The sequence below is a fragment of the Varanus komodoensis genome, unplaced genomic scaffold (genome assembly GCF_004798865.1).
Source record: "Varanus komodoensis strain SLA01 unplaced genomic scaffold, ASM479886v1 scaffold3, whole genome shotgun sequence".
Taxonomy (NCBI): Eukaryota; Metazoa; Chordata; class Lepidosauria; order Squamata; family Varanidae; genus Varanus; species Varanus komodoensis.
In genome coordinates this window covers 12509333-12535151 of record NW_025335761.1, presented here as the reverse complement: position 1 = coordinate 12535151, position 25819 = coordinate 12509333, and the positions used below count along the sequence as shown (strand labels likewise).

General features: G+C 41.1%; 1 protein-coding gene across 4 annotated transcripts; it reads right to left on the bottom strand.

Annotated features, from left to right (window-relative positions):
• Positions 1 to 885: 885 nt before the first annotated feature.
• Positions 886 to 23979, bottom strand: DDB2 (damage specific DNA binding protein 2). 4 transcript variants are annotated; one of them, XM_044435741.1, is made up of 11 exons: positions 23876 to 23979; positions 22057 to 22243; positions 17244 to 17374; positions 16261 to 16452; positions 14825 to 14970; positions 10161 to 10260; positions 9501 to 9678; positions 7159 to 7304; positions 6332 to 6496; positions 4798 to 4843; positions 886 to 1765 (listed from the first exon to the last, which is right to left on the bottom strand). In XM_044435741.1, the coding sequence occupies exons 2-11, from the start codon at positions 22229 to 22231 to the stop codon at positions 1521 to 1523; spliced, it is 1524 nt and encodes a 507-aa protein (XP_044291676.1). In that variant the 5' UTR covers positions 22232 to 22243; positions 23876 to 23979; the 3' UTR covers positions 886 to 1520. The 4 variants fall into 4 exon arrangements, with proteins under 4 accessions (XP_044291676.1, XP_044291677.1, XP_044291680.1 ...); XM_044435742.1 differs by having other exon boundaries at positions 22057 to 22297; positions 23876 to 23957; XM_044435745.1 differs by having other exon boundaries at positions 22057 to 22232; positions 23876 to 23956.
• Between the last annotated feature and the right edge of the window lie 1840 nt (positions 23980 to 25819).

Here is a 25819-nt window from a genome sequence, read left to right as displayed (position 1 = left end):
GAGAAACTGATCACATGTCTGAGCATTATGAGTGGACTTTGCTTCATGGCACTGGGCCTCTGGAAACTATAAGCTCACTTGCCAACTGTTCAGCCTCCCTCAGAAAGGGACTCCAGTGATTATGCTGGTTTGTTCTTTCCTGTTCTGATGGGGACAGATGCCCACAGTCTGCTCTGAATCTCCTTAGACTCTGTTTTAATGTGGCTTTTTCTGAAAGTTAAGAAATAAAAAATAAGGTGAAGCTCCACTTTTGTCCTCTTCCTTGGTACTAGACAGGAATGTAAATGGGAGGGTTCCTCCCCATTACAGGATAGTACACAAGTCTTGCCTGCTGGAGCAAGTGGAAGCACAACCTATTTGGGGATACCTTCCTCTGTAAATAATTCATATATTTATTGGCACACTTTTAAAACCTATGGAAGGCTCTGTCTGTTCTTCATAGTTACACAATTACTTTATATATTGTGTAGGGTTGAACATTTTGGAAGTCCTTCTTTAAAAAAAAGTATCAAGCTTAAGCATGTGGTGAAAATAGATGGGTAAGCAGGACTTCAACCAAGCTGTTAAGATGAGGAACTCTTGTATGTGTCCTTCCTACTGGTGCTATTATTGATTTTGCAAATAGCCACCTACTTCAAAAAAGCCATATTTCTCCACTTCCACACTGTGAAGAAACTGCACAATACAAAAGAAAGAAAAAGAAGACCTTAAGGTATAATCTGCAAACAGATAAATATACAGATATTTGGGGTGCCTTTGCTGAGATCTATGCATGGTATAAAGTAGTAGTAGTAGTATATTTTGTCATATACTAATGTAATTGTTTCCTTTTTTTCTTTTTCCTTGTTAAAAAGCAATTTATCCTCTCTGGTACAACAAAAACTGTCCCATACAAAACTTTATTGAACATCTTTTATGAACAAGAACTGAACAAAAACCAGAAAAATAAAGCCACAATAGTATCTGCTACAGTACAAAACCCTTAAAACAACTAGCTGTAACTGTAAGCCACTTCAAGAAGCTTCTGTACTTCTACATCTAGACCCAGGAAGTTTTGAAATATCTGATTTTCAAGCAAACGCAAATGCCACCCAGGTAACAGTTGCTTCAAATTAGGCAACTGAGAAAGAAACAGTGAGGAAAAATATTCATCTTTATGAGCGAATGTACATATTCAGGGGTCCAGCGCTTGAGAACAAACTCAGGTGCTCAATACATGAAAAAGAAAAAAGTCAGTCCTGAAAATACAGTCCGGACTGTCAGCATACCCCAGGTCACTGGACCATACCATCCAGCAATGTACAGCCAAGGTGCTCTTTTCAGTCCAACTGAATGCATGTAAGATATACCCATTCTTTTTCCTTAGTAAAGGATACCTTGTCCTTTTCCAACGTAACTTCTATGACCCAGATAAATAAGATTAGGATACAGGACTTTTCACCTTTGAAACTGCTGCTGCTCAGAATGCCAGACTTAGACTTTGCTTTAAACTAATGCTACAAAGCAGCTTGCCTTATCAGTCATCTGGACCCTTTCTTCTTTTCTTGTAACTTGCGTTCTTGGCCACTTGGTTCAATGTCTTCTAATTCAAGCCTGAACAGTTTACTTTTGAGTTTGCTTTTTCCTGTGCTTGACTGCCTCTGCTGCTGTTCTTCCTGTCGAGTTATGTTCCTGGATCCAATTCCCTGCTCTGTCATAGCTTGCAGAAGATGTTCCTGCTTCTTGGTTATCATCTCCTCCCGATTCCAGATCAGAATATTAAAACCTGTCAGGAAAACAGTCATAATTTTAGGAATTCTGCTTTCAATGCTGTACTGTATAATAAAGGGATATGTGCCAAGTCCTCAGACGTCATTCACCAGACCTAGTTACTTTCCAGCCATTAGGGTTTAATGGAACAATTGGCATGTGATAACAAGCCTATGAAGTCTCATTATAGGAACAGAATTTCAAGTAGCAGTTAACAATTCAGTGATGTAATTCACCTTGCCCAATAGAAAAAACTGTACTGTTAACCAATATAGCCATGTCTGAAAGTTTTATATTATTTAATATGTGTTATTCTATCATGTATTTGCTGTTATTGTTTTGGCCATGCCCTGACATCCACAATGTAGCTTATATTTTAAAGATATGCTGCTAATTTCCCTACAAATGAGGAAGGACCTTTTAAGATGTGACCTTTACCTAGTACAGCTGTGGGAGTCAGCACAAGTTTTTTATTGATTGATTGATTGATACCCTGCCTTTTTCCTACAAAGGGCTCAAGGCAGCTTACATCATTTTCCTCCTCCATCTTATCCCCACAACAACAACCCTGTGAGGTAGGTTGTGCTGAGAGTCTGTGACTGGCCCAATGTCACCCAGTTGGCTCCATGACTGAGCATGGACTAGAACTCAGATCGTCTGAGTCCCAGTCCCATGCTCTTAACCACTACACCACACTGGTAGGTTGGGCTGAGAGTTTTTTGATTCTGTGAATACTCCATGGAACAATGTAATGAACACAACTAGTATCTTACTGATTCTACTAAAATACATACTCTCCCATGTACTAATTTAACTCGTAAATCTTAAGAGAGACATTTGTAATGGGTCTGCATGACACAACAGTCAATTGCAAGTGACAAGCCACAGTGAGTTGTCTGTTATGGACTTCTTCCCACAGAGTGGCTTGTTCATGAGCAAGCAGCCAAGCTAATAACCTATGTTTCATTCTAGGGCTGTTGGGTTCAGGTTGTGGTGTTGCAGGAAATGGGTAGCAAGCTGGCCTAATCCAGGCTACTGCCAGTGCCAGCTGCCCCAGTAACTCCCAATTTATACAGTGAGATGACCACCACTGACTTGGTGCCCCCCCACAGTGACCACAAGTCCTTTTGTGCACATCATGTTCCCCCTTTTTTTCTTGGAGATTACTTCTCACAATCTGAGTTGACAGCTGCTGACACTAGTGTCAAGCTTCAAAGTGCCCAAGAAGCACTTTAGTGTGTCTGTCACTGATTTGTCTTCCCTTTAAAATAAATATATACATAAAAATGCAAAATATGTGAATTATTTTATTACTAAATTTGGTCACACTTGCACAGGTCCAAAACAGTAGGCCTTACTGGACAATGTCCTATAACGTCTGCTATCAAAATGCAGCAGGCACCCACCATGAGCATTGAGCTAGAAAGGCTGCAAAACCCTCTATTTTTCACTTTGCTTTCTCCTCACAGTTGTCAAAACATGAGCTGCCAAGAAAAAGTGGTTCTTGCTCATGAACAAGTTATGAACAAAGTTATGAGTGATCTTTTCTCATGAAAGGGAGTAACTGGTAGATCACCCCCTTTGTGACAAGATCCTTGGTGGGGATGGGATAGTTAGACATGAATCTTGTCAGCTGCCTCACACTTTTACATCATATCCTGAGATTCTATGTGCTCAGGAAAGTAGAACAGTATGAGCCACCCCTTTTACAGGATCACAGAGGTTTCACAGACAGTTGTCAAAACTCTGGTTCCTTTTGAAAGGGGTTCTACACATGTTGATTACACAGGCCTGCATATATCCCTGTTAAAAAAAATGAATAGCCCTGTCCAAACAAGCAAAAACACACTGTTTTAAATGGAATCAGATTATTCACAGCATGCCCTTCCTCAAGTCCAGCTGATTTTGAAAAAGTAAGAAAAGTGTTGAGCAAATTTATTGCACTAAAATTTGTTTTTAGAAAACAGTGACAAACCATTGACAACTCCTCCAATGTGCTGCTTGAGCACTTTGAAGGGGCCGTCACTAGCATTCAACAGAAAGACTATAAAATGTGATCTCCAAAAAGAAATAAAAGGTAAAGTGAGGGGCAGCTGCATGAGGCACAACAGGGCTTGTGATCATACTCAGGAAGGCAGGCAAGACAAGTCCTGCCATGGAGTCCCCTGAGATACCTGTAGAAGGACCAGGGAAAAAGGAGTGAGGACAACCCACGGTGAGTCCAAGTGTTTGTCCAGTACACCACAGCTTATTTTATGAACACCTGCATAGATTATTTGCAAAGTGTGTTGTCATGATATGTGAACTGGCCAGGTGTTTAAACTCCCAAGATTTATTTATTCTGGTACTTACCTCTTCACCATCACTGCTTCAAAGGCCAACAGGTGGCAGCATTCCCTGCTTTCAAAGGCAGAGTGTTGCAACCCAACATCCAACTTAAGAACAAAGTTATCAAGTAGGTATAACTGATAGACAAGTTTTCTCTTTTTACATGTTTGTCTCATTCACATTTGAAGCAGGAATGTGAGTTGCTGACAGTAAGAGAAGGGATGGGGAGGGACCATAGCTCAGAGGTACAGCACATGCTTTTTGCATGCAAAAGTTCTCAGGTTCAATCCCTGGAATCTTCAAATAAGGCTAGGAAACAATTTTGCCTGAGTCACAAGTCAATGTTGAAAGTATTGGGCCAGTTAGACCAATGGTCTGACTCAAGATAAAGTAGCCATCTGTGTTCTTATAATCCAACAGGAAGCAATCTTGAATGCACTCCCAGTCCCATGCCTTATCTCCAGACACTTCTGTCTGTCTGTCTGTCTGTCTGTCTGTCTGTCTGTCTGTCTGTCTGTCTCCAGGCACTTCTTTCTTACTCACTTCTGATATTAAAGTCAGGAAAATGGCTGGAGTAACAGACTGGTGAGGTAAAGCAGGGCCACTCATGCCTGGATTTTTGCTGTTAAAGCCTTTACCAATCCTTTTGTTCTATACATATAAATATGCAAGCAAAACGACTACTGTTACAATACGGTCATATTTTAACTAATAACTTACCCATTCCAGAAGCCAGAGTGTCTCCCATAGGGTTAAACTTATTGAGCTGCAAATGTAAACACAATAATGCATTCTAACTGTCAGCTGTTCATGTATCAAATCAAAAGCCAGAACATTCTAGACAAAGCAACAGAGAAAGGTTCAGCATCCAATGTAAACATATTCTGCACAAATCAGCAGAGCACTGAATAAGCAGAGCATCCTCCTATCTCTCAACTGTATTATCGGCCTCAGGAGCCTAATCACTCCATCATAGGTCCTATACTGTAACAAGAGGTAACCCCCCCACACACACAAACACACTTTTCCACAGGAAGATAATTGGGAAATCTCATAGAGAATTCAGGAAACTTCAAGGAAGTTTATTTGGAAGCATGTGATCTGGGCAACTGGATTTAAACCTTTCATACACACCAATATCAAAGATGAAGCTCTGCCCTGTAAACTGAACAGAATGCACTATCCCATTCAGGGCTCAAATTTTGAGTCTGAACATCACTCATAGAAACAAATGCCAACTGCTGGATCATTCTTTTCAGGTTTCCTTTCCCATGATCTACACAGAAATTGAAAGGACATAAACTTTGCTAAAGTAAACTTTGCTGCTATTTCCTTATTTCTGAAGTTTAGGAAAAATACAGACATGCCTTAGAGGCATTTAAAAGAATGCTTGGATCTGGTTTCCAACAAGACCAGCAGCTCTAAATAAAGCAAGAAAGTAAGTCTGAAAAACAGAAATCACACAGTCACTTACCAGGGTTCATAAAGAGCTATCAGATTCACAATGTTAGCCACATCTTTAATTCTAGTAATCTTCTGTACTGACCTAGCACAAGGTGAAAGATAACTCATCTTTCCTGAGGCTTCCATTTACTGCAAAGTACTGTTGAGGACTTTCTCTTTGTGGGGTGAGGGGGTGAACCATGGCCATACCTAAGTCATCTAACATACATGGTGAATGCAGCAGGAGGGGAGAATTCTCAGCTTCTGCTATGCTTTGGGAACATTTTAAAGCTACAAAAAATCTCAAACACAGCATGGGATCTGAGAGAACAAAAATGCACTGAGTTTTCTTTACATGCTAGAAAATTTGGAAGGGCAGCATAATGATAATGGCAAATAAGGCCTGACTAAAAAGGCATACTAAAGTGCCTGGTCACCTCATCACAACTAATATGAAAGAGCATTCAAGGTTTCACAGTAGACCTGTTACCTTCTTTAGGTTCTAACATAAGCAGTAATGCAGGAACTAAAGAGCAACTTTTTCAAGTAAATTCCTGACATGAATATATCTCTTTCTAGAGCGCCTTTGAAAATAGCTTAGAAAGCTAGAGAACCCAAGTATAGTCATCTGTGCTAATGGGAAGCTCGGTATCAGACACATATTTTTATCACAAGTAAAATTCAATCAAGGACATGATATTAGAGAATATGCAATTTATTCTTGTCATTCCCCTCCCCCCCCCACTTTTTTTAAACTCCAGGAGCAATGGTGCACACAATAGCAATCTGAAATACATGAATCTACACTAACCGAGATAATGCCTGATGCATTTGGATCATGTAACTGGCACAACATCTTCCCACTGTTTCCATCAAATATGTCAACAGTTCTCAGCTCCTCTGCTGTGTATCCTGGAAACTTAGGGTCTGGGTAACGACCAGCAACTATTAGATCATAACGAGGATGCCATGTTGCCTATAATACAAAAGAGATAATTAAGCAAAATCACTGCTAAATTTGATAGGTATCATAATGAACTAGAACTACAACTTGAGTTTTGTCAAATGGAGGCACTCTATGGAGCTGGAATCTAGTCCTTCAGGTTCAGTTTCTATCACTTTCCATGACAGCAAACAAACCATAGACCTTTCAAGACATCACAATGTAGTAACAGAATTTCCCTAAGTTCGTAGTAGTAATACTAGTTGACACTTGAACACAAATCCATAGGTCCAACCAGCACTCTAGTTATTCTGGTCATAATTAAATCGTTTTGTCCTACAATTCCTTCATGTTCTTGCCTTGTATAACCTTCTGGTTATAATTAAATTCTTTTTTGAATCCTTCTGGTTGTAATTAAATCCTTTTGTCCTACAATTCCTTCATGTTCTTGCCTCCTTACCTGTTCAGCCCAAACAATGTCACCAGTTTTCTACTAGATACGAGGGGAATACTGGTTCACTTATTTGTGTCTATCCACAACAAACAACAGAATGAACCATTATAATCTAGAACTTAGCCTTGGATCTGCCTATGTAGAAAACTCTGCCTGGCAATCAGGATCCCAACACACTTCTATTCAGGAGAAGGATACCTTTCTGCCACTATCAAGTTAGCCAACATTTCTATTTCTTCACCTTGATAGGTGTAAGGTGCTGAAACTGCCGGTGGGGATGTGAAATCAAATGCTGAGGCTTGGACCAATCAGAAGAGGAATAAACTCGGATTTCATTGTGCTGGTCTGTAGTCAATAGTTTGGCACCATCAATTGGGCTAAAATAAGCTGGAAAGGGGATAAAACATAAAAGATAGAAATATATGTTAAATGGCAGTGCTATGGCTATCAAACTTAATTTCCAGGGAGAAAAAATAGTGGTATGCCCAAGACACTCTGCTTATGGTTTATTCTCTCACTATCCTTAATCCTGTAGAAGCATACATTATTATAATTTATTAAATTAAGGAGCAATTTCATACATGTTTAGGCTGCAAAAAAATCCCTACAACTCCCAGAGTGCTATACTGTGAGTTGTAGGACTTCTTTCTCTCTACACATGCACATAATTATGCATACTTTAGAATTGTCTTTGGACACAATTCCATGGCATGTCAATGTTTTCTGTGGGGGGTAGGAAGCATAAGACTATTCAGAGCCCAGTGCTGAGGTCCTGAGAACTCAGATCTGGGACTCCAAAGATCAAGCCCCAGCCCTGCCATCCTCACAGCTGGCATGGAAAGAACCGGGCCAGCAGCCTCTCCGAGGATGCAACTGGTCCTCAAAGAGGTAGAAAAGGGGCAAGCTGGTTGAGGTGGGAAGGGAGGAGGATGGGACTCATGGTTTACATCATTTTCTTTTGATGCCCCAGCCTCCCTGCCATTTCTGCACAGCACAAGGTACCACAGTGAAAGCAGTTGCCACCACTACACATTGCTCTATGCATCCGAGACTTAGAAGTCTCTAAGTTTGAATTAGTATGTGCATCTGCACCAGAAGTCATTAGCTTATGCCCTTAATCGCTTTTTCAGTCTGTGAAACTGACAAAAGCAACAAATGGATTTGTCCTAAATAACAAAGGTTATAAATGTAACTAGAAATAGAGCAACAACCAACCCCAGCTGAGAACAGCAACCTGAATTTCCAATAAATCAACACTATACATGAATCCTTACAATACCATTGATTTGAATAGGACTCAGATGTATTTAAATGCATTTTATTTCAGCAAAATCCAGAAAAATGCACACTTTCCACCTGATAAGCTGCACACTTGAAGCATTTCTTTACATTAAAAAAATCAAGAGAGATTCAGGATCCACAGAAACACTGAATAAAAGGGAAAAACTTAAAGTCAAACTTATATGGAACCATCTATACTAGCCGTTCATAAAAAATATGGAAAAGGTCCTATGACACATTTGAAAACCATGGAGCCTAAACAGTCCCAAGATCAATGATACCACTATTAACAACCCCTTACTAACATTAAACAAACACCCTAAACATATAAATAGCTTATGCAGGGTTTTTCACATCAAACCATGAACAGCAATACCAAGTATTTTTCAACAAGGTTTGTGTGTAAATAGCATAATTTACTTGCCCCTTGCACTGAAGAAACTGATTGCTTAGACTTAGAAATTAGCTGAAATGGCTAAATCAGCTAAACCTACAATCCTATGCATATTTAGCCAGGAAAGGGGGACTATAGCCCCCAGTATTCCCCAGACAGCATCCGCCAGAACACCTCTTTTCCTACTTCTCTGAGGTCATTCTCCCAACCCTGGCAGTTGGCATGGTTCTTTCAGAGTCAGCAGGAAGGGAGGAGAAGCAGCAGTGCTCTCATTCCAACTGTAAGGTAGGAACGCTGTCTCTGACCTCAGATCTGGGGATCTGAAATATCCTACAGTCCCTTAAATACTTTCTAGGGTTGTTGTTTGGAACAATAGGACTTTCCCCTACATTTGCTCGATAAGGTAACCATGGTAGTTGCCCTGTTAAGAATACAAGATACAATTAAGATATAAACAGTACAATTTTGGCCATGCTTTTTTTAACATGGTAAAAAAACCCTGTTACCATCAAATTTCCTCTGTATTTTTTCACTCTCTAGGGCTAATACTGGTAGAAAAAAATAGATTTCCAGACTCATTCTGAGATCACTTCTTCTTTTTGGCAAGGTAAAGGAAAATACAGCATAAGTAAGAGGGGCATTTTACTGCCAATTTCTTTCTTACGTTATGCCAGTGTAGGGGACTATTTATACTTTGCCCTTAACTTGTTTTACCTAAGCAATCGTGAAGTTGCTGGGCTGATAGTGACTATAAAGGCCAAACGGTGAACTTAGAGGAGCAGCTGGCACAGTGAATTCAAGGTGAATAGGCAAAGACATTGACCTGAAAGACAGACATGAACATGGGCCCAAAAACAGATAGGAAAGGGGAAGCCGCCAACAAGAGAATCTCCATTTTTCTATTTTACCTGCATTAACAGCTTTATCATGTGGAAGAACATGAAGGCACTTTGACTTGTCCTTAATGTTTCTCAGATCCCAAATTTTGACCATCTGATCCACAGAAGCTGTAACCATGAGCCAGTCACAGTGAGGATTAAACTCCACATGAGTCACTTTCTTTTTGTGCAGCTTCCAATTCCATATCTGAAGTGGATATAATAGGGAAGATAAAACATGTGACAGCAACACAGCAAGAGTTTCTTATCTAGAGAATTCAGAAACAGAGCATGAATTTCCTAAGCAAAATAATCTGTATTAGGATCACTGGGGGTGTGTGCATGTGTGTGCACACCACATACATGTGTGTGCAGATGAAAGTGGCCTCCAACTCACCATCAGAGGCAGCCCTTGGGGCCAAAGGTTTGTACACCATAAGTGGGGTAATGAAATTATTCTTCCTCATGCAAGTGTTGTCCATTGTAAGGGAAATACCTGCATAGGAAACAACTGCACAGATTATTTATCTAGGGAATGCCAAAAGAGGGTATGGTTGGACAAAGTGGAAGCAAGTCCTCCTCCGCAACTCCACATGAATGCAGTTTGTGAATGCAGAAACAGGGATCTAAGAACATAGCTAATGTGAGTCGAAAAGGCAAACTATAAAGCTAAGACAGGAAGACACAAACCTTTTTACCATCCATACCAAGCATGATGACGTTGCCCACATTATCACCCGTCACTACAGTCCTGTGAGTTGCAGATACATCAACACTGCAGTACCAGAAACTAAAGGAAAAAAATATAAAATCAGAACTGTCTCCTTGTACAGTAAGTACATATGGGATGTTTCTTGCCCCTACAAATAAAATAAAAGCCACTCTCTCAGCATTTACACAAGTGAATTGCAACTGAGATGTTCCATAGGAGTCCTCTAATGTGGAATCCATTTGGATCTATTTACCAAGTAGAGTAATAAATAATAAATAAATAATAAAATAAATAAACCAAACAAAATACAAGGTTCATAGTTCAAGTCAAGAGGCAATCAACAGATAACACTTGGAAAAATGGAAACTACCCTTAAAACAGTCATTTAAAAATGGTTTAATACTCCTTTCCCCTGCACATCACTCAAATGCTTAGGCAACCAATATGCTGAACTATTTTATCTGCCAGAGTAAACAGCAGTGAATGGATTCAGATAATTTACCACTAGATCCATTAAATTAGACTTCCCCAACCTAGTGCCACAGACTGCAATTCCCATGCTGACTTTAATTATGGGAGTTGCAGTCCAACACTGCAGGTTGTAGAAGGCTGGGTTAGAGTCGAAAGCAGAAACCTTTTACTTCCTATATACCCAGGAAAACAGCCTGAACAAATCCCAATCTTTCTTCTACTGTTCCCAAGAATGTTAATATTCTTAGTTGAACAGTGTCCCTGCCCTCCTTACTCATCACTAAACATGGTATTCATCGCCATTGCCTAAGCTATGTGCTGCTTGGCCCTCAAAATCCTGTAGACTAAAGGGTGTCATTTCCTGATGCCACATGATGTTTTTTCTACTTTAAATATGTAGAATTTCATGCTTCCCTGGGAGCCTCCTGGGTCCTTCTGAAACAAAGGTGGAAATAAGAGAGGAACACACCCAAGTTACTATGGAAGAATGGGAACAGGGTGCCACCACATCCTGGGAGACAAGCTCCAAGCTTTAGAAGACTGGATAAATTAATGAATCCAGCTAATACTTGATTAATTACCCTCACCCTATACTAGCTCCACACTGGCTAGTTAGCTATCAGGAGCAAGCTCAACAAATGCTAGAAAGCTATTCAATAGCCTGTTGAAAAGTACTGGACAACTAAAGAAACATAAGAAGAAATATTAGCCAGTTTCTGTCCCAGTGGATTGGTCTAACCAACCCTGTCCTACAAAACCATTTGTATTGATTATGTACTCTCAGTTCAACATTCTTAGTGCCCATTTACAGCAAACATAGAGCAAACAAAAGTAATACAGGACTAGGATAATTATGAGGACAACACAGCATGACATATATCCTCAACACAAGCTGCAATAAATATTACCAATTGTTTTATAGAAAAAAAAACCCCTGAATATACTGTGTGCCTTTAGGATCAGGCCAGCCAATTGCCCTCACATTACAAAGTTTCTTCCTTTTGTTCAGACTACAGGATGTGAATTTGGCTGCTACACTTTGATCTGTCTCCAAGCTTGAGAGAACAGGAACAAAACAAGCAAAATTCCACACTGGAATCTGGGGAACTTCCTGCACTTGCTCTGTTGAACATCTTCTCAGAAAGGACTTACTCACATTCTCCAGTGCATGATATCTGGTCTTTTCCAATAGGCAATGCACCTGCTTTTTGGGAAGAAGTATCTAACAGGCATGGCATCTCATAGACAATAGAGGAACATTATTCTCATGTCAACAAACATCAAACTTTATCAAATCAACAAGTGACACCTTCACACAAAAGCACATTCATACTGTATTTTTAATTGAGACATGAACATGCATACTGATTGATTGACTGATTGATTGATTGTATTTGTATGCCACCCCATAGCCTGGGGTATCTCTGTGTGGCTCACAAAAAACAGATAAAACAACATAACACAGCTGTAGTAAAATAAAACAATAACATCTAAAACCACATAAAATTCAGCTAATATAAAGGATATGCAAGCATATGATGAGATATGATATTACATGAGAATGGCCAAGTATGTATCTATTTTGCCTCCTTTATATGCATCACAGAACTGCTGAATCAGTTTTCTCAGACACAAACTGAGAAGAGAATAAAATATTCATGCAACCCGTCTTACACTCAGTTTAAACACAGGCAGTGTTCATACACTGTTCAAAACACTGGTATTGATACCAGAATGCATAAAAAGTAACATAATATAAACTTCTCAAACCAGTAACAGGCATTCAAAGTTGCTGTGGCCACTGCAGAAGGCTGCTACGTTTACAGTCATTTTGTACCAAAGCCATAGCCTTTGGAATCCAGTTTTAGACAGCTACTAAAAGTAGAATGCATGAGATCTAATCAACAACCATTATAACTTTCAGGTGCAAGTGTTGCCCAGCTGACTGTTTTTGTGTTTTTATTTCTAAACCACCTCATTCAAACCAAAATGTAGAACTTTATTAAACAGTTGCAGCTTCCTTGCCACATGCACAGAGGAGGTTCCCTAACTTATGTTCCACCTAAAGATGTGAAATAGAATGCTATTTTCTCCTTCCTATCCCCACAGAACACTTTTTTCCAGTTTTTCTCATTTGAAAAAGCTGGAAATTTTATGGAGCACTGAAAAACATTGCTATGAAATAGTTTTCTTTTTGGAATGTATGGAATATCTTTTTAAGGCAATACAATCTGCAGTGTTATAATAAACAGAAACATAGCAAGTGAGAAGGGGTCTCCTGGGCCATCTAGTCTGACTCCCAGATCCAGTTGGCTCTGCTCATGTAATATCCAAAATGAGTTTGCCCAATCTTTCCTTGTATACCCTCATGGATGTCCCCCATGCACCCCCTTTCCATGGATGGAAAACCATTCATGTTCTATATACTAGGCGTCCTAACCATCAGGAAGTAGTTCCTGACATCCAACCTGAAACCCAGTTCCTTAAGCTTTGCCCCAGTGGACCGCGTCCCTTCCTCCATTGCAGGGGAGAAAAGGTCACAACCCTCTACCATGTGACTCCCCTTCACATACCTGTATGTTGCTATAAGATCCCCTTTGACTTTCCTCCTCTCCAGGATGAAAAGACCCAGCTCTCACAAGTTCATCTCCTATGTCATCTCCCCCAATCCAGCTACTATCCTCGTGACCTTGTGTTGAACTGATTCTAACCTAGCTATGTCTCTCTTATAATGTGGAGCCCAGAAACAGACAGAGTACTCCAGCTGTGGGCACACCAGAATTTTATAGAGCTGTAGTAGTATCTCTGTTGAACTGGAATGCCACATCCAAGGGTGGCATTTGCCTCTTAACCACTGCATCACATTGATGGCTCACATTTAACCTGGTATTGACAAGTACCTTGAGATCCCTTTCATACATGTTGCTCTCCAACCACTTGTCCCCCATCCTGTACCTAATGCACCTATTCCCGAGTGCAAAGACTTGCACTTATCTATATTGAACACCATCCTGTTGTCCCCCACCCACTTCCACAGTCTGTCCAGATTCTTTTGGATCTGGAATACCTGCTCCCCAGTTGTGGCCACTGCCCCAAGTTTGGTATTGTCTGTGAATTTGGTCAGCAGACTGGTTACCTCCTCCTGCAGGTCATTGATAAAGAGATTGAACAGAATTGTCTCAGAACTTAGCCCTGGGGGACTCCACTCATCACTGGCTGTCATCCTGATGATTCCCCATTGATAGTGACCCTCTGCTTGCAGTCCATCACCCATGCTCTAATCCATTGGACAGTGCATCAATCTATGTCAAAGCTCATCAATTTCTCAACCAGGATATCATGTGGCACCTTGTCAAAGGCCTTGCTGAAATCCAGGTAAACCACATCCACTGCATTTCCCCCCCATCGACTAGCCACCTCGAAAACTTGTCATAGAATTCCACAAGGTTTGTCCTCATTATGAGATTTTCCATCATCTTTTCCAGAATGGACATTAAATCCTTAGTATATCACAAAGTTCACTGTCATTGTACTGTTGAACCTGATATATTCATGTTGTTAAATCTGTCTTCCCCAACCTGGTGCTGTCCAGATGTTTTGGAGTACAGGAATTGTAACAAAAAAGAAACACACAGCCCAGTGAAGCCAGAATATGCTTAATGAGTACAGAATACTTTCTTTGTTGTAGGTGGGCTAGAAAACAGATGGGGGGGGGGGGGAATTGTGCATCCTGGAAAGGTGGATTCTAGCCAGCTGGCTGAAGTACTGAAAAGTACATGCTACATGAATTCATTGCAGGTCCTACTTATCGAATCTGATATGTCTGAAATCAAATACTTCTGCCAAGGTATTGCCAGAATGTTGGCAATTTTTCAGAGCAAGAATTGTCTTAATTTGACATTTGCATTCTGATTCCTGGCTATTGTGCTTCTAAGTCGTTTTAAATTATTTGTTTTTCCACTTTGTTCTTCACCAATGCCCTTATGGGGTGCTTTCTTGACTAAAAGATGGAGCATAGTGAAACAAAAAAACAGTGATTCAGGTATTGCAAATCAGCCAAGTTCTGAATTGGACAGCATCTCCATCCCGTCTTCTATGCTACTTCCTGTGTTTGTACTACTGTCTAATCATAGAAGGAATCAAAGATGGAGAGAACTAAATTGCATCTTACTTCCAATGGTCGGTACTGGTGAAGATTCGGACTGTATTCCCATTAAAATCCTGAAGAGCAGTAGATCCAGCAAGTGATGATGTAAACACCTCAGTAGGATTAAAAGGGTTAAACTTCATTCCTGTGATGGCCCCTCCAGCTCCCATCTATCATGAATGGGGATGAATAAAACAGAAGGGGACTCAGAGAATAAGAAAGAGGAAAGGCCCTCTTACTCTTGTTTCAACACCAATAGTACTATAAGGACTAAGGAGAAGCAAAATTCCTTACAAAGAAGTTTTCAGCTCCCCTGGCCAATACCACTCCTGTTAATTACAATTTCTACTATGGTGGAAAATGATCCTGCACAGACCTTGGCTCCAACTGAGGAACAGGTTATCAGGGTGACAGTCATATGGACTGCTAAGTCATCTATTTAGACACCTCCTAAGCATGAACCACGCTGTGAATTAAATGGATTGCTTAAGGGTACCAGCCAGTTGGTTACTTTGTGAGCAAACTGAGTTGTTTATGGTAAATACTAATAGAATTTTTTACATATTTTATATGTGCTTTCTTTTTCACATGCAGAGGTAGAAGCAGGGAAGAAGAATGAGATGATAAAGCAGAAAGCTGGAGGCACATACTGTCCCGCAATAAATAGACAGCATTGGAAAAATCAATTTAGGAAAGTATATTAATTATTGCTTTCTTGAGAAGACTTGGAGGATGAAATGAAAGATGAAGGTGATGCCTCTGAGAGAGACCGTAGGATAGGAACTCTGCAAGTGCCATGTTACTATTTTTGTCTTTGTGTGTTTGCTTGATAAGCATGAAATGAAAATCACGTAAGTATTGGTCTTGTGTTTTTATCAGTTTCTAGTTCAAATGCCTAACACAGTAATATTTCTTGGTTCAATGCAAAGAGATACAAATCCAGATAGTGGTGACACATTATCCTCAGAGGCAGCTAGGAATTTTCAAGGAAACTATTCTCTTATTTCTCAATATTTTGTCTGTTCAACCTCTAAAAATTAAAAATTTCACCCCAGAGAGAAACACCAATATGATTTACCAAAATATTTTTATCAATGCAACCTAGTCACAAGGCTAATGAATAATATCACTTTATTTCCAGGGATTTTATCCCTTTCACTCAGTTAAGTTCTTCTTTATCTGACTACACATGATGATGAAGTGAGCAGTTAATGCCAAAACCAAATTAAATATTCCCCATGTGTTCTTCTTACAGATGTTCCATTTTAAAATAGTTAGCCACTTCAATGATACCCCTCCCTAGCTAAATCTGTCCCTTGCATAGAAAGAGAAATTACAACACAAATTCTTCAAGTGTAATTCAGTTCTAACTTGTAGCCTTCAACGATAATCCAGTGCAGGGCATCACACCCGGCTCTAATATATAGCATCTGAAGATAACTATGTTCATAATGACTTACCCCTTTTATGAAGCAGGTTTTGTTAAGCACTTCATAGTCCCATAGGATGATATCGCCACCTTTGGAGCCCACAGCAACCGTGCTAGGGTGTGTTGGATGCCATTCTAAGCAGGTAATTCGCCTATCAAAGGGACTTGCTGTTCGGAACAGGCGGTACAAGTAGAGAGAATGCACAAAGGGCACCTGGAGACACTATAGCAGAGACAATGTGTGACTGGCATCAAAACCCTCTAATTCAGATACAGTTTGTACTACTCTTCCACCCATATGCACAGTTGAATGGATTAACTTTGGGCCAAATTGACTATGGACATCCCTGTGACTCTTGTCTCTGGCATTTTCCTTTTTAACTGAAAACAGTTTCTGGATGCTACAATTTTCAGAAGAAGAGGAGAGGCAGAACTGCTTAACCCTTCCCTTTTGCACTTTTTCCACTCAAAAATTGCCTCTCTCCCAGTTGCTTTTCTCCCAAAAGAGTAAAAGTCACAAGATACTGGGGTTTGTTTTGTTTTTCTTAAAGAAAACACTGAAGTAGCACCACCCAGTAGGATATTTTGTATAGTTCCCCCCTACAGATATTTGTTTTGGGGACTGTGAGGTAACAAAATCATGATCATGACAAAAAGAAAGGAAAAATATGCTAGGAAGAAGAACAACAATTTGACAATGCACACTGATTTCTGATGCTGCATGTGCAAGAAACAACACAGGACCAAGATTGGGGGAAAAAACCCTCCAAAAACAAAAACTACACAAATCCAGAATTAGAAGCTTACAACAAATGGAGCAAAAGGAGATTTCATAGTCAGGTGGCCACATGGCCAAAAAAGGAAAAATCACAGTATGCATCATGCCCTGAGGGAACATAAACACTGGGTCAGACTAACAATGGTAAATTTTCATCCTCTAATCCTCCATACCATATATGATCTCACAAAAGTATTTTTTAAATATGAATGGAAACTGCAGGGAGAAACACTCACCTTCCTGAGCTGTGACCCAGTATTACCACCCAGCATGTTCTGATAAACATAATGAACAATGTTTTTCTGTATCTCCTTCTGAGGAATGAACACTCCTGAGTTTTGGATCACGGAGCCATAGAAAGCTTGTCCTGCCAGGCAGCAACAAAAGTGAACTTACTACCTCCTTATATACATTTTCAGACATCAGAATCTTCTTTGTTATTTTATGAGACCCCTCAAAGCCCATCAGCTGGAGCCACAAGCAAAATGGTGAATGGAGAGAAGCGGACAGCTAGAAGAAAAGTGTGGGCCTGCTAGGACACAATTACTTTTGAGTATTCTACAAATACAAGAACAAAATTACTATAGAATTGCTAACACAAGACCCTGGAGAGAGAATTGTACAAAAATTTGGTAGAAGGCAACTAGTTAATAGAAATATTTTACAGATGAGGAACATTGAGGACAACAGATAAGAACCAAATATAAGACCACCAAGCAGCACAGAATTATTATTTTTAAGAGAATGCCAAAACAGAAAGATTAAACATGATCATTCCAAAACCTCACAAAGCTAACCTTTCAAATACATGCAGTTTTGAAATCATTTACCAGTAAATATTGATTATCACTTTGCTTACCTCTGACTATACTTGCACTGCTTAGCTCTGGTTTCAAAACTGTATTCAAAACTGAACCTATGTGTGGGCACTCACAGCAGGGTGCCAGAGAATATCACAGCATGGGCAGACACACGGGAAGAGGTTATGCTTCAGATAATTTTGTTCACCTATATCAGGGGTCCTCAAACTTTTTGAAACAGGGGGCCAGTTCACTGTCCCTCAGACCGTTGGAGGGCCAGACTATAGTTTGAAAAAAAATATGAATGAATTCCTATGCATACTGCACATTAAAATTAATTAAAATTAATTAATTTTTTAAAGTATTAAAAAATTAATGAGGTGGGGAAGAGATGAGGTGGGGAAGAGCATGTCCATATTCAAGGGACATAGCTACAATTGTGCTGGTGGGGGAAGATGGGCACGATTGTGGTGGGGAGGGAAGATAGATGTGCTCACGTTCATGCAGGGAAGATGGGCACGATTGCAGTCACGCTCATACAGTGAAGGTGGGCACAATTGAGGCCATCCCCCCCCCACCGCCCCAGCACGCCAAATTCAGCCACTTCCCTTTTATATTTTTCTTTCTACAATACAAACATGCTTGAGAGAAAAAGTACCTCCCCAAATCTGCATAACAACAGTCTACTTGAGATACTTATCTTACCCAAACAATGTAAACATATTGGTGCACAACATGAAGTTAATTCTAGGTCATCTTGAGTGTCAGGAAGAAGAACAACACTGAAAACCACTGGAGGGAAATATTGTTATGCTGACTATAAATTAACAGACCCAAGTGTTGTTATGCTGACTGCAGGTTGAGGGGAAAAAAACATTTTTGTAAGAAATGGAACAGAAGTGAAATCTTCACAGGAAATCATGCATGAGTAGGTTGGGTCTACTGACAACATAGTGACTGATGTCCCACCATGTCTTGTTTGCTGAGGCATCCTGCAGTGTCCCAGTCTCTTTCCTTACGAAGAAATTCAGTCTTCTCCTGCTTCAGAAAGCTAAACTGAGGAGAATGGAGTGAACTTTTAATTCCCAGAGGCAGCTCGGCTAGAACTGTTGCTTCCCCAGCCCGTCCTCCCACAATGAAGTACCCTCAGGCTACTGTCAGCTCAATCTTCCTTTGCTGCTTCCCTCAAGTATCAGCAGTCCCAGCCTCTGCTCATCAGCTAATACCTCCAAAACAGAATTAGCTCAGCAAATACATATATAAGGAAAGGATTAATATTGCTGAAATATTTATTTATTTAAAGATTTTCTAGACCGTCCCATTACTAGAATCTCAGGGTGGTTTACAACAAGCACAAATAAAAATGGCACAGCATCCAGCAATGCACAATAAAATCACAATTAAAACCAATTAAACATTAAAATAACAGAAGAATAAAAAGGTTTTCTCCTGGCACCAAAAAGAAAAAAACATTGGTGCCAGGTGAACCACTCTGGGGAGCATATTCCACAATCAGGGCGCCACCGCAGAGAAGGCCTTCCTCTGGGTAATCACTCTCCTAATCTCTTTCAAGGAGGGCTCCTGAAGAAGAACCTCCGCTTCAGATCTAACGGGATGGAGGGCATATAAGGAATAAGGCGCTCCTTCAGGTTTCCAGGAACCAAGCCCCTCAGGGCTTTATAGGTCATCACCAGCATCTTAAATTGGGCCCGGACTTCAACTGGCAGCCAGTGTAAGCGACAGAGGACCAGTGTTATATGTGAATACCTGCTAGTCCCTGTTAATATCCTGGCCACTCTATTCTGAACCAACTGAAGTATCTGGATTGCCTTCAAGGGCGGCCCTACATAGACTGCGTTAAAATAATCCAGTTGGGAAGTTACCAGAGTGTGGGTCACCGTTGCAAGGCAATGCTCATCCAGGTAAGGGCGCAGTTGGTAAATCAGCCGAAGCTACAAAAAAGCACTCCTTGCCACTGTTGCCACCTGAGATTCCAGGGACAGATCTGGGTTGAGGAGCACTCCGAGACTGCACACATAGTCCTTTAGGGGGAGTGCAACCATATCCAGAACAGGGCAGATGTCACTCACCTGGAAGGCTGAACCGCCCACCAACAGGGTTAAGCAGTATAACTTGAGTTAGTTGGACAAACTGTTTAGGTGAACTGGACCTTCCCTTCCCCAACCGCTCAGTGATGTCACTTACACTAGTGTAAATGGCATACTGGAGAATATACAGAAAAAGAGGTGCAAAATCCTCAAGTGTGGAAAGTCAACTTAAATTCTGCAGAAGCAGAAGAGCAGGCACTAACTCAGAGAAAAGTTAAAAAGGTAAATGGTGGTAGAGAGATTTCTTAATTCAAACTGAAATTACAAAGAGGAGATAAAGAGGTAGGGGAAGACTACTGAAAATTCCGAAAGCATGAGAACATACATCCCAGCCACTCCCCTTGAAGCTCCTGCTGAAACAGAATATTCTGGGTTTGTTCTGTAGTTTATATAAAATGCTCAGAGCTGCTGGCAGTCTGTTTTCAACAAAAAACCTGCTGACTCTTCATGGAAAAGTCTAAAAACCATGTTGTCCAGGAAGAATTTTGCTGAGCAGTTTAACTTGGGATCTGCTTATTTGTTCTAACCTTAGGTCTTCATTGTGTATTGAATCACCATCTGTATCTATACCCACTCAGGATCTAGTCAGTCCTCTCCAGGACATATCAAATCATTCCCCATGCATAGGATTCCACCTTTAAAGTTATAAAAGGAAAAAGCAGATCATATGAAACACTTAAGCAGACGTTTCCTCCAGACAGAAGACTCCTAGCACTAAACACTAAGTGGAGCTGGCTTTGGCCTAGCTACATATGATAGCAACATCCCTGCAGACCTACCTCACTTGACATGTCAAACAGCATGGGCACTAATGAAACAGCAAAACAAATGTACAAGCAGAAAGGAGGGTAAGTTACTGAGCAGGTTGCCAGTCCCCTCATCCCCACATACATGCAGTCTGTTTCTTATAATCTGGCTCACTTGTAGTATCTGGGGAGACAGCTTACCAAGAAAAGAGTTATGGAAGGGTTAGCAGCCTCCTCCTTTGTGGCTGGTTTTTTCAGCCACAACCTCTGCACTCAACTTTACACACAAAAGCAGAAGATCCAGAGTTTAAAAGATTGCATCACATAGTTGGGCCTCAAACATAAACACGCTATGCTTTTCTAGTTCTTGTCTCATTTGCACTATTTGAATATTCCTAATGAGTGAAAGTGTCAGCACAGAAAGTGATACTCAACCTTAATTATATTCTGAAAGTTAGTTCTTTAAGAGATTTATTGCTATGTCAGTTTTAGGGTTTTTGCTGTTGTTGTTAGTTGCAAAGTCATGTCCGACCCATCGCAACCCCATGGACAACATTTCTCCAGGCCTTTCTGTCCTCCACCATCCCCCGGAGTTCACTTAAGCTCACACCAACTGCCCCAGTGACTCCATCTAGCCACCTCATTCTCTGCCGTCCCCTTCTTCTTTTGCCATCTATTGTTCCCAGCATTAGACTCTTCTACAGGGAGGGAGTCCTTCCTTCTCATTAGGTGGCCAAAGTATTTGAGTTTCATCTTCAGTATCTGGCCTCCTAAAGAGCAGTCAGGGTTGATCTCCTCTACGACTGACCGGTTTGATCACCTTACGGTCCAAGGGACTTGCAGGAGTCTCCTCCAGCACCACAATTGAAAGGCCTCAATCCTTCGGCGCTCGGCCATCCTTATGGTCCAGCTTTCACAGCCACACATTGCAATTGGTAAAACCATAGCCTTGACTATACAGACTTTTGGTGGCAGGGTGATGTCTCTGCTTCTTAGTATGCTGTCTAGGGTTATACAAAACTATCTTTTAAACTTCTCCTGATTTTACTATGTGGGGTTAGTTAAAAGGAATACCACCAAAAGCACTAGAAGTTAAACCTACTTCATATATTTCCCTTTTCCTGGAGAGAGGTAACATGTAAATATAAATTTGCTTGGGATACCCTCCCAAGAGTTCTGAATTTTCTTAAAATTATTAAAACAAACAAGCAAAATTACTAAGAAAGCAATTCACAATTACCCATGCTGATACAGTGAACTATGATTAATACAGTCAATATGCAAACAGTAATAACTTCTATCAGGATAGTACATGACCAAACAACACCAAGCAAATGCAAATCATATTAGCATTACACGGTACTGTATATGAGGAAAATTATGAAGGAAGATTACCAGTTTTTCCCAGATGCTTGATAGCTTTTTTCACAAGTACTTTCTTTGCTTGTGGTTCATTTTCTGGTGCTCCACAGTCTCGTTTCCTTTTCCCAGTTGACTGTGTCTCTTTTTCTGATGGACTCTCATATGTTTGCTGATGTTTCTTGTCCTTTGACTGCTTCCCAGGAGGCATTCTGTTAAATTACTGAAAAGGGCCAGTGCAGTGGGTGGGGGGATGTTGGACTTCCAACATCTTAGTCTACAGCAAATGGTTAACATACCTTTTAAACACACTTAAAGTGGAAGTAACAGCACATAACGTCTCCTTCTTTGCCTCTTAATCTATACAGCAACCATTTCTATACCAAACTGGAAACTGCAAAAGTGATTGTTACACCCTCACTTTATTGGTATTGGTACATAAAAATAATTTTAGTAAACAAAATGTGGGGCGGTCTCTTTTTTGCCAATAGTGTAATTTCTGCCAATAGGTTTTTGCTAGCTTAGGGTTTCCCAGTTTCCTGGGAAAATCTGAAGTCATTTAGGATGCTGGCCATAGGCATTAGAATTAATGCTTTCAATTAGGAGATTATTCCTTTTCAAAGCAAATGCCTGTGCACCTTAACTCATAAGTAAAGGTCACTATATTCAACTGAGATATATAGTTGAATAGGAGAGCCAGTGTGGTGTAGTGGTTAAGAGCATGGGACTGGGACTCAGAGGATCTGGGTTCTAGTCCCGGCTCAGCCATGGAGCCAACTGGGTGACTTTGGGCCAGTTACAGACTCTCAGCCCAACCTACCTCACAGGGTTGTTGTTGTGGGGATAAGATGGAGGAGGAGATGTAAGCTGCCTTGAGCCCTTTGTAGGAAAAAGGCAGGATATAAATCGCAATATAAATAAATATTACTGCATAAGGTTTATTCTGACCATCAATAAGTGCAGGGTCAAGTAAGCTTACCAGAGAGGTAGTGTGGCTAGAATGTTGGGTTTGTGCATGGTACATGCATAAGGACCAAAGCTTTGTTCAGCTATGCTGAGTGACTTTCTGTGAGACACTCCCTCTCTGCCTAATCTGCTTCATAGTTTTTGTGAGGACAAAACACAATTCTGCATTGCTGCAAATAAGAAATACAGTTGTAACACATACATATATTTTCACCAACAAGCAATAGCACAGTGTTAACTATCACTAATTCCTTATTATGAAACAATACAAAAAACACAGAAACTCCAAAACTTATTGCTGAGACCTGATTTTTCCTTCCTCACAAAGACTATGAAAGAGTTAAGGCTAACTTCCAAAATCAGCTTCTCAATTGCATTTGGGGTGCAATCCTATGCCTGTTTTGAGAGAGAGAAAAGTCCTACATCTTCCAGCATTTCCCAGCCAAGGTATGCTCAGGAACGCTGGGAGTTGCAGGGCTTTTTTCTGCTTAAATATGCGTAACATTATACCCTTACCATATACGCCTATGGGACACAAAAGTGACTGGGTGAGACATGTAAGCCCAGGCCTCCAGAGACTGTCTAATTAGTATCCTCCTGGATTAGTCTTCCACAAGGCGGTATCCTCCAGAAGTGTTGAACTACAACTCCCAACATCTATGCTGGCTGTGGGGTTCGCGGAGTTGTAGTCCAAGGGCAGCCCGCTGGAGATGCACGCCCTACGCCACCCTTCCAGTGTGAGACGGCGGCGGGACCCCCAGCCTCAGCCATGAGAAGCAAGGTATGCAACTGACGTGCCGGACCACGCGCCCGGGAAAACATCGCCCGCCCACGAAGGCCTCCGCCACAGGTTAAAGGAGTAAGCAACGGCGGGCCCCCCCCCCCTCACCTGAACTGCCGCGGCCTGTGGCGCACACTCGTCCTTTCTAACGGTGCAGGGGCTTCCTGCTTAGGCCGGCGCCGCCGAGGAGCTTGACGAATGAAAGAAACGAGAAGGAAGCACCTCCTCGGCGGTTTCATAACCCGACCCGCGGGGCAGAGGAGGAGCGCCCGAAAGAAGGAAACACAACAGCAGTTTACGCGGGAAAGTGCCGCCGGATTCCGGCGGCCTTGGGAGGCCTGTGGCAGGGATCTGTCCGTTAAGCCTTTGTCTTTACGCTCGCCCCGATGCCGGGTGGTGGGAGAGCAGCGGGGTCCGCTCCACAGCGAAGCATACGAGAGACACCCTGAGGAAGGGCGCTCCCCACGCTTTACTTTGAACCAGAGCTCAGTCCTGGGGTCTGTTTATGTGACAGAGGGTGCTTGCTTGCAATGCCAGGAATACAGGTTATAAGTTCTGTGAACATGTGCAGAGTTCACTGTCCCTACTTATGAAACAGCTGCTGCAGAGAACTACTTTCTAGGGAAGTTTATTTTTGTTTTATTTCTGAACTGACCAGTCACTTGGGCTGAGTACACTTGAGTCCTCACAGCATCCTTTTTGAAAGAGCCAGTGGAGAGATTTCCCTGCAGAGAAAAATATTTGAGTAATAGTCTTTTTATAGGCTACTTTTATAACATCATGAATACAATTTCCTAACAGCTAAATAGCCAGGCTGCACTGCAATGCTATTTTCTAAACCTGGTAATCATGGAAATTTGCAGGCAAGCATAGATACTTTTATGAATGCTTCCCTATTTGAAAAGCAAAGAATGGGTCAGGGCTCTGTGGCAAGTAGAAAAGCTTTACATATAGAAAGGCCTAGGTTCAGTCCTTGATATTTCCAGGTAAGGCGGAAAAAACCCTGCCTGAAACCCTGGGGAATTGCAGTCAGTAATGTCAACAATCCTGGGCTAGGTGCACAAATGCTCTGACTTGGTGTAAGGTCACTCCTTTATGTTGCTATGTGGAGCTAAATCCTGTTTCATTCAGACGTAACAGGAAATGTAGCATGAAGAGACCAGCCTTTTGGACTAGAGGATTCCACCATTCTTTCCACATATTTTTGTTATTTTAATTGCCAAGTGTCCAAAATTACCTAACAGTACCACTTTCTTGGAGCATGTCTAACTTTGCAGAAACCTGCCCGGCCAAGTGAAATGTGTGCCCTGGGCCATGGTAGATAGTAAGCCCTGACAAGAGAAACAACACATAACAAATGAAGTGCCAGATGCCTTCTTCATATGTTGTTCCCTCCAAGTGAAACCAAGCCTCTTACCTCAGAGAAAATCAAAATTTTGATTGCAAAATTTGACTGAAAGGGGTCAAACAGCCAGCAAGGTCTGGATTTAGGGCTAGATAATATGCAAATCTATGGCTTACCTTGGCTTGCTTCAATATGCCTAGAGCTCCTTGGCTTGGCAGTCATCTCCTTGGGTCTGCACCTGCTTTTTGCATGATCCATGCAGCCAGATTCTGGTGGGAGCATGGCTTTCCTAGGCATCAGAGGAAGTTGAGAAAATGTGAGAAGAATATAGGGACTTGCCACTGTGGCATCTTAAAGACAGGAGAGTACTATACAGAATTTTGAAAGAAGTTGTTACTCAGGAAATTGGAGAAAAATGGCACTTGCTAAAATAAATATATAGGAAGCCTGCTGATTTTTGTTGCCTCTGATTCCCATGAACTAGATGGCATTTTGTCTATACATGCTTCCCCTCTTCTACCTTCCTTGAATGTTATCACCTGAATTTTTCCAAAAGCAAATCTCTTCGTCTCCCCATCCTCTTTATAAATAAGGGTGTCTTTAGTTTAAAATTACCTTTAAAGGCTTCTGTGACATAATAAAAAGCAGCCAAATATTCATTATTTATTTCATTAATCATGATTGTATTTTCACCACCAGGACAAGGA